The sequence below is a fragment of the Phyllostomus discolor genome, chromosome 8 (genome assembly GCF_004126475.2).
Source record: "Phyllostomus discolor isolate MPI-MPIP mPhyDis1 chromosome 8, mPhyDis1.pri.v3, whole genome shotgun sequence".
Taxonomy (NCBI): Eukaryota; Metazoa; Chordata; class Mammalia; order Chiroptera; family Phyllostomidae; genus Phyllostomus; species Phyllostomus discolor.
The window spans coordinates 20,861,277-20,870,968 of NC_040910.2; the positions used below are offsets into that span (position 1 = coordinate 20,861,277).

The 9,692-nt window shown below is 38.8% G+C and overlaps 1 protein-coding gene across 1 annotated transcript; it reads left to right on the forward strand.

The window, feature by feature from the left end:
• Positions 1–1,566: 1,566 nt before the first annotated feature.
• Positions 1,567–9,362, forward strand: FGB (fibrinogen beta chain). The gene is made up of 10 exons (XM_036031924.1): positions 1,567–1,710; positions 1,940–1,963; positions 2,654–2,656; positions 4,233–4,421; positions 4,920–5,103; positions 6,035–6,262; positions 6,787–6,900; positions 7,492–7,617; positions 7,820–8,105; positions 8,698–9,362. The coding sequence occupies exons 1-10, from the start codon at positions 1,642–1,644 to the stop codon at positions 8,927–8,929; spliced, it is 1,455 nt and encodes a 484-aa protein (XP_035887817.1). The 5' UTR covers positions 1,567–1,641; the 3' UTR covers positions 8,930–9,362.
• Positions 9,363–9,692: the final 330 nt, after the last annotated feature.

Consider the following 9,692-nt stretch of genomic DNA (forward strand, 5'->3'; position numbering starts at 1 on the left):
CAATCAGTTGTTTTACTTAATTTAAATATAATGCTTTGCTTCTATAAACCTGAGTGAAAAGAGTTTGGGAAGGCCACCTATGTTACCGAGACAAAAAGACATTTAGTGGGTCTCATACCGTCATCAAGAGCCCACTTCAGAGCATTGTTTAAACATACTCTCCTGACCCAAACCTGATCTCTTTTTAATAAAACCCTTTAAAAATTTACTGAGAATGTTTCATGTTCTACACAAAAATACCCAGAAAATACTGCGAAGCAGCATGGCCGCAGGGATCCATGGTGTTGATTTTGGTTACCTAGTGATTCCCAGAGGAGTTGCTCATGGCGATCGCAGCTCACAAGTGAGAAGGTGAGACGGGTTTGGTGGCTTCTAGGAAATGATGAAAAGAGACGGGGGCCACAGTCAGTTTCTGAGCATCTATTTAAAATCGATGTGTGAAGGCCTCACTAGTGTTAAGATAACATTGTTTTTTATTATTGATTGTGTTGATTATGTTCCAGTTAAAGGTGAGATCATGTGGTATTTGTCCCTCACCACCTGGGTTATTTCAGTTAGCATAATGCAAAAGAAGAAAGCAAACAAAATATAACCAGAGTCATTCAAATTAAGAACAATTTAACAATAGCCAGGGCGGGGGAGGGGACAGTGGGGAGAAGGGCTTTCAGGAACTACAATAATGGACACATGGACAAAACCAAGGGGGAGGGTGGAAGCAAGGGAGGGAGGTGGGTTTGGCTGGGGTTGGGACGAGTGGTGGGGAGAAAATGCAGACAACTGTAATAGAACAACAATAAAATTATTTTTTTAAAAAAGATAACATTGTTTTTCTAAACAATACAATCTAATATAAAATAGAAAATATATGTGGTTTAAGAATAAAATGTGAAATATGTATCCAATCACTATAATAATGATTTTGATCCAGGAATCTGTGATCTACTAATTATTTTGATACTACTTAAAATTAGTTGAAAATTTTAGCTTATATTAAGAAAGAACAACATGTGGTCAGAGTAAAAAAGAAGAGACAATTCTTTTTGATGTTTGTCCATCATTGCACAATGGGTAAACTGTAGTTTTGTGGTTCTGATTAATGCCAATTAATAAATACATAGTGATATAGCATTATGCCTAATTTTAATGGCTTATTTTAAAACTGAATTACAAAACATAAGCGTTTATGCTATACCTTTAGTGAGCTCACAGAGTTAGTGGGTGCCTTGTGAGATAGTCCAATATTTTTGTGCTTGGGTTAAAAGTATTTTTTCCTCACCCATTCTTTGTAAGTTTAGATAGCATGCACATTGATTTACAGGAAATGGAGTGCACATCTCTTTTAGGAATGTCCTAATTTCCCATCACGTTGTCCAGTGAACTCAATCGAAGAACTTTGGCGTTTCTAACGCGGCCAACAGAGAACAGTCGAACGACAGGTAAATAAGTCTTGCTGGGAAGATGTTGCCTAAGTGATAAAATGGTTCAGCCAAGAAGTGAACCAAAAAATTAAACATTAACCAAGGAAGCTAACCATTTAAAGTCATGCCTAACCGGGGATTCAGGTATATATAAGATTGAAGTGCTCTCAGTTAAGTTCACCAGCAAAGGACAGTTTCTTGGAACTTCCAAAAACTTTAAATCATGAAACATCTATTCCTGCTGCTATTGTGTGTTTTTGTAGTTCAGTCCACTTCAGACTATGAAAATGAGGTGACTTAAAAAATTATTACTATATTATTACTAATACTATTCATGTAAATATAACAATTGTAATTATGTAGAATATTTATTTTGATGAAATTTTCATCTTGATTTTAATTATGAAATGGAATTGTCAATCTCAGGAACCTATTTTATTTAAACAATCTTACATAGTATTTCTTATATAAAACAAAGTAACAAATTTTTGTTTTCTGGTTTATCACTTTCCTTTTCCCAGGATGAAGATGACCTTACACCTAAGGTAAGATGTTTATTCTTATTTGGTGTTATCCTGACTACTATGAACTTTGTGTGATTCTAGCAACACTATTAAATTGTGGGAACAAAAACCTGAAAATTTGGCAGACTATAGAACAACAAAAGAGCCGTATTTTACAAGAAAAATGCTGTGGTAGATAGGTTGTGCCGGGGGAAGGAGGATCATATATAGTTGCTGAAATTATTGGCTATTTATGAATGAAAATTATAAACTCAGTCTAAAACCAGAATAGATCAAGTGCAGTGATAGAAAATGCAATGTTGTTTTTTCAAATTAGAAAATTTAAAACGTAGGTTGTATTTACCATTATTAGTAATGATTATAAAACATATAGCCCAGTTTAATCCATTCATATGTAGAACAGTTTTTCCTCAGGTACTATCTTTGCTGATTTATTCCTATGGGTTTGGAGATATCAAAAGTACAGAAATGCATTTAGGGAAATGAAAATTTAAAGCATTTTAATTTTAATATCAAATGAATCATGATCAAATATCTTGTATATAACATGGCATTGTGACACTAAAATAAAGTACACAATAATTTTAAATGATGTCCTTCATTTTTAATCATTTGTTGAATTTGAAGGGACTCGAAGTGATCTAATTATAAAACTATACATACAAAAATATCCTTGTCTGGTCAATTGCATGGGGTAAGAAAGTTGTCGAGAGTGTGTAAACGTTTGTGAAGTGCGTGGCTGAGCACTTTAATGTTCTTGCCCACAAACTAATCCCTACAGAGACAGTTTTCTAGCTTAGGCTTCAAAATGGATTTTCTAGTTTTAGTTATTTTAATAAGTGGCCTTCATAAACCTAAATGCCTATATAATTTTTAAAATACTTTTTATTTCTTTGTCTCTTGTAAAGCTAGATTATCAATGCTACTTCTATGCTCTGAAATAAAAAGAAAGCATTGTTCCTTTTTTTATGAATTGACTTGTAATATCCAGGTGAATTACATTTATAAAATTCCTGTTAGAACAGACCAGCTGTGACAGAGAAACCACATCTTCGAAATAAAATATGTATATTTCCCTCACATCTTCACACATAATTATTTTTACTGCCATCACACGTAACAGATACTATAGTTTAAATCCAGCAGTTAAGCAGGGGAATCAGGAACCAGCCTGCCTGGGTTTAAAGCCTAGCACCCTCCAACTAAATGTTAAATATTATAACTTAACAAGTAAAAGACAGTAATTGAATGACTTTCAGTCTCACAAAATAACTAGAAAGCTTAGTCTCTGCTTCAAATCTAGTCCTTCCTTAATTTGTTATTAAGCCTGAAAAGGTATAATTATTGACAAAAACCATATGATAATGCAGTTAATCCAAGTCAACCCTTTTACATTATGTTGCATATTTTCCACTTCATCATCTTTTAATGTAATACCTTTTATGTTAGCAAATAATTTTAATTGCAGTAGACATACCTTCAAGATTATTTTAAATATGAAAATCATGATGTTTGATAAAGAAATCACATAGGAAATTTCATTAGAAATGTTTATCAAGTAGTTTTGCTGATAGAAAATAGGAGCAAAAATTGCAGATTAGCAGTGGAAAAGGTCACTTAAACTATTGTGCCTGTTATGTGCAATTGCAGTGAAAATAATAACGAACACTTACTATGTGCCAGGTACTCTTCTGAGGATATCGTGTGCAATAAGTTATTTAAATCTTACAATCATCCTAAGTGGCTGATACTATTAGTATCCTTATTTTACAGATAAGGAAATGGGTACAGATAAAACAACTTGCCCAAGGTTTTATAAGCTAGTACGTGATAGAGCCAAGCCAGGCAGTGTAGCTCCAGAGTGCCTTATTTCTTTTCAGACATGTTGGAGTCAAGGGTTGTCCTATTATGAATTAATTTGTACTACTTTAGGATATAATTATGTAGGAGTTATCCAAATTAATCACCAATTCATAAAAACTAAACATGGGGAAATAATGAACAATGACGATAGAAATCTAGTAATCCAAGTGGCTTGAGAATTTAAAAACTACATGAGATACAATAGCTTTTTGCACAATTTTCCTTTCTGCTGTAACTAAAAAGACCTGAGCAACCTATTGATTTACAAACAACTGGGCAGTTAGTTGATGGGCCCTAAGCAAATCATCAGTCGTGTGATAATGTAAATTATAAAATGAGGACGTTGGAATAGTTACATCTCAAGTCTTCTATAACACAATACATTTTGTTTCTGCCTGGTTCTCTGAAGATCCATTCGGACGCCCAGGGTCAGGATGCCCGTGGTCACCGACCACTCGACAAGAAGAGGGAAGAGGCTCCCATCCTGAGACCTGCCCCACCCCCCATCAGCGGAGGCGGCTATCGAGCTCGACCGGCCAAAGTAGCTGCCAGCAAAAAGAAAGTGGAGAGAAAAGCCCCCGATGCTGGGGGCTGCCTTCACGCTGACCCAGACCTGGTGGGTGCACTGAGGGTTGCTGGCGCGGTGGGTGGCCCATGCAGAGAAAGCCTTTGCCTTCATCACGGCTTCCTCCTGTGGCACTGACCCACGTCGCTGCTGTTTTTATTTTGTTTATTTTGGAAATACTTACAAAACATAAATATGTTGGGTCTTTGGTTGAAGATTTCTTTGTAGTTTTCTCTGGTCTGGGCCCAAGAGTACAATTAAAGACACATGCGTGTTGTCTTTTACCTTTGTATTTTGCCCATTTCATTTGTTTGGGTGAGAAATGTTTATTTACTACATTTATATTTACACTTATTTTATAGTAAGACCTATTTTTAAGCTTCATAAGAATACAGTGATGGCTCTAGAATTTCTGGGCTCAAGGAGAGAAAAGCAAATGACAAGTTTTTGTATTGGCTATCGATCACGGAATTTTCACTACGTGCAATTTTCACAAATACACACCATCCAAATTCTTCATCTGACACCCGATATTTTCGTTGTCTGCAGGGAGTGTTGTGTCCTACAGGATGTGAGTTGCAAGAAACGTTGGTAAAACAAGAAAGACCGATCAGAAACAGCGTGAATGAGTTAAATAATAATATAGAGTCCATTTCCCAGACCTCCCACACCACCTTTCAGTATATGAATGTGCTGAGAGACATGTGGAAAAACTGGCAGAAGCAAGTAAGAGGTAGATATGCTTATGTTTTCTATTTGATTCTGTTGGACAGTAGGGACTGTTAGACTGCCGTGGGAACTCACGATTTCGAGAAGAATAACATTTCTGGATCAGGTTAAACGGCATCCGTAGGCTTCCAGTTGGGCCGGGTCAGCCTGGAGTCCTCACGCCACCGCCTTCACCAGCAGCTTGTCAGAGAAGCACACTATGCAACGCATTCCCAGTGTGGCGTCAGCAAGGATCGTTTCCTATGGAAAATTTTTCCGAGTCCTCATTTTCAGTCTCTAAGAAACCTGTCACTCAAAAGACAATATTCACAGAGTAAAAAAGTTAGCATTTATATATTTAACACTTGAGGTTTTGAATATAAGAGGGTGGTCCAGGATATACTCAATTGTATTGCAAATAATGATGCCTAACGTTTGAATCTTAAGATCTGAATTGGGTATGATGGGCTTGCCGGTTAGAAATCAGCTGGTGAGTGAGTCTGGCGTTGACATCTCAGTGATCAGGATGCCCAAATTTGGATGTTTTTCAAAGGAATCATGACATCTCTTCTGTAAATCTGAAGGCTCTGCTATACTTATGTGAGACGAATAAATAAATCTAGTGCATCCACTCCATAAGATGTTGAACTTCTAAGATGGAAGGTCTAAATACTTTCTTTTTTGCCTCATCAAAGATATAAACAACCTATCGTATTTATCTGTAAGCACCATTTTTCGCTCCTCAGATAAATTACTGGGACAGTAGCTAGAATATATGTTAATGTACATATGCCATGGGGTCAAGGTCAACTTCATAGCATGACTGCCTGATGGTGGCTCAGCGCCCTTTTGTTCATTCTCAGAAAATCCGAATCGCAATTGTGTGGTTGATTACTTTTAATTTTTTTTATCAGGAGAAAAATGCTAACTATTTCTACATAATTTCATTTTTCCAGAAAATGAAAATGTCGTAAATGAGTACACCTCAGACCTGGAAAACTACCGATTATATATAGAGGAGACCCTGACTAGTAACATCCCGACTAGCCTTCGTGTGCTCCGTTCAATCCTGGAAAACCTGCGAAGCAAAATCCAGAAACTGGAATCCGACGTGTCCGTCCAGATGGACTACTGCCGCACCCCCTGCACTGTCAGCTGCAATATTCCTGTGGTGTCTGGCAAAGGTAACTAGTTAATAAACATATTTTTGGAGACTTTCAGAGGAGCGCACGCTCTCTAAAACTAAGGTAACAACAACAACAAAAAAGTCCAGGGGATTCTCTCCCACGGATCCTAATGACATTGCAGCACATTCCCAGCGTGCTGTGTTCTGATGGAGCCTAGTGTGTTTGCCTGCTTTGGGTGAGCAGGATGCAGTGTAACGGCGGCGTAGCCCCTCGTGGCGCTGTGCGTCCTTGCCCGAACACATGGCAGAGGAGTGAGGAGACGCAGAAGTTTCTTCATCCCACATGTTCTAGCCGTTTATACCTGGCAGATAGCCCAGGGGAGGGGGTTTTCATTCCCTTAGCAGACATGAGTCAAAACTGACTTGGATTCTTTTGGAAAAAGATTCCATTTCTCTGCTGTGTCCTCAGATGTCTGAAACAAAACATTCCTTGGGAACCTATGTAATCTTATAAAATGGATGGCTAAAGACCAAGTAAACAGTTGTAGCTCCTGAATGTGATATGTTTCCTTATGGCTGCAGAGTGTGAGGAAATTGTCAGGAACGGAGGGGAAACGTCTGAACTGTATCTCGTTCAGCCTCACGGGTCTGTCAAACCGTACAGAGTGTACTGTGACATGAACACGGAAGGTGGAGGTAAGCTGATAGTCGTCGGCCTGTTATTCTGTGATTATTTCGATACCACAAAGTATTAGAAAATAAGTCTTAGCTTTAACATAACTAACAATGGGCTACTCGATTTGGAAATCGATCTGATATTTTATTTTTTTAAGATTTTATTTATTTATTTTTAGAGAGAGGGGAAGGAAGAGAGAAAGAGAGGGAGAGAAACATCAGTATGTGGTTGCCTCTCACGTGGCCCCCACTGGGGACCTGGCCCACAACTCAGGCACGTGCCCTGACTGGGAATCGAACCAGTGATCCTTTGGTTCACAGCCCACACTCAATCCTCTGAGCTACACCAGCCAGGGCTCAATCTGATATTTTAAAAGTTATAAAATATTTCTGGTTCACAATTCAGGGTGAGATAAAGCACTTACAGTTTTTAAAGATTTTAAGAGTTTTCTTCTCATATTTATTTCCTTGTTGTGTTTATAGTGGAGCACTAAGCATAGAGGGGCATAAATAGAAGTTAAATAGACAAAGCATTCAGACATCTCCTTCAAAGTGACATTACTTGTTATTGTTTAATACGTGCTGTTGCTTTTTTCTTTCTTTGCCCCCAAGGATGGACTGTAGTTCAGAACCGTCAAGATGGCAGCGTTGACTTTGGCAGGAAATGGGACCCATATAAACAAGGCTTTGGCAATATCGCAACCAATGAAGATGGGAAAAAGTACTGTGGCCTCCCAGGTAACCACGGAGAGTGCAAAATGAAATGATCAAAAGTGGGTTTCTTTCCATTGAAGAAACACATAGTGCTGGGAGTGTGTTTTAGGAGTTTAGGAGGTTCGGAAGAATTTATGAAAAGAATGTGAAAGAGAATAGAAGAAAGGCATTTTTTAGTTTCTAAAGTTTTTATTTTTGGTGAGATTTTATTTATTTATTTTTTTAGGTGAGTATTGGCTTGGGAATGATAAAATTAGTCAGCTTACCAAGATGGGCCCCACCGAACTTCTGATCGAAATGGAGGACTGGCAAGGGGGCAAGGTGAAAGCGCGCTACGGAGGATTCACCATGCAGAACGAGGCGGACAAGTACCAGCTCTCGGTGAACAAGTACAAGGGCACGGCTGGCAATGCCCTCATGGAAGGAGCTTCTCAGCTCGTGGGAGAAAACCGAACCATGACCATTCACAACGGCATGTTCTTCAGCACCTACGACAGAGACAATGACGGCTGGTATGTGTTGTGTTCTGCCCTCCTGCTGCCAAAGCCCCCACTGATGCTGTTCCTGGGGATCACTCATGGTGGCTGCTGGGGTTAATAACTCTCCTTTCCTGGGCAGTCACTGCGTGTCAGCCATTGACGTAAGCTCTTTCTGCATCATTCTGATAAGGTTGCCCTTATGTTCTCACTTGACAGATGAAGTTTAGAGAGATTAAGTAACTTATTCAAAGGCATGCAACTCTAAAAGACAGAACTTTAATTATCAGAACACCCTTACCTTCTGAGTAGTGAGTGTTCAGAAAAATTTCCGTATCTCTATATTGAAATATACATATTTGAAAGCTTCATTTTGTTTTTCAGAGTACTCTAATACTAAGGGATAGGAAAGCTATCATTTCAATATAAAGTAACAAATATAAATGAATTTGCCACATAGGCCCAGTTCTCTCCTTTCTTTGCTCAAGGGCAGAGAAGGTCTTTGGTATATTGGGGTGACTTTATTTACAGAACCAGAGGGAAGGGGTACAACACATAACATCCTCTTTGCATTGAATTAACTGGACAGCACTGCAGTTGTAATAACCCCAAACATATTTCCTTTCAGGGTAAACGCAGACCCCAGGAAACAGTGCTCTAAGGAAGATGGCGGTGGATGGTGGTATAATAGATGTCACGCAGCCAATCCAAATGGCAGATACTACTGGGGTGGACAGTACAGCTGGGACATGGCCAAACACGGCACAGATGACGGAGTGGTCTGGATGAACTGGAAGGGGTCCTGGTATTCTATGAAGAAGATGTCTATGAAGATCAGGCCCTACTTCCCACAGCAATAGCCCCCAAAACATAGATTTTTATTCTTCCATGTGTAACAACATTTTTTATATTATGTCATTGGAATTTTCTTTCATATATTATATCCCTCTAAAACTGTCAAAAGGCTGTGAGTGTGACTTTTTGGAAACCCTATTTAGGATAAGTAACATTAAAGTTAGCACACCATTTTCCTTTGTGCTCCTTGTTCATGTTGTTCACCAAGCAGTAGCCCAGAGGGTCATTGTGGACAGTCAGTGTGGAATTTCAGTTCCACTTGATTGTGAGAAGTTTCAAGCTAGGAAGAGGAATTTTCTGTCCTTGTTGTAGAAAAATGATGAGGCAAACTAAAAGCTTATGTATGACTGTCCACTTTGAAAACTCTATTTATTTATGTAAGGGCTGTCACAGAAGACTTCCAAAAAGACTTATCAATTAAACTAGTCTCTGTTCCAACAAAGTCATGTTTTCTTCTTTTCTTCTGGTGACCAATGAGTTAGGCATGGAGCTTTTAAGAACAGAGAGGTACTCACAGCCTCCAGTAGCTCATAAACTGGCACTGAGCATTTGAAGATTCAAAATCTCACTCTGCACCGTGGAGAACCACTGCCCTGGTCCTTGGCCAGACTTTGGGATCAGAGTTCCCAAGAGCACTATCAGGATCCAGTCTTCACCATCTGGTATTGGGGGAGTGGAAATAGTGCAGTAGGAAGCAGCAGTTGCCGACTCCCATGGAAACTAGGCTGACTGGCTTCAATCCGGTTTTTGGTTTTCACATAGACACAC

What these genes read in the sequence shown, in the direction of transcription:
- FGB (XM_036031924.1), top strand. Translation starts at nt 1,642, where the DNA reads ATGAAACATCTATTCCTGCTGCTATTGTGTGTTTTTGTAGTTCAGTCC. An exon ending in CATGAACACGGAAGGTGGAG is followed by an intron (nt 6,901 to 7,491) that starts GTAAGCTGATAG and finishes TTTGCCCCCAAG; the next exon opens with GATGGACTGTAGTTCAGAAC. An exon ending in GACAGAGACAATGACGGCTG is followed by an intron (nt 8,106 to 8,697) that starts GTATGTGTTGTG and finishes ATTTCCTTTCAG; the next exon opens with GGTAAACGCAGACCCCAGGA.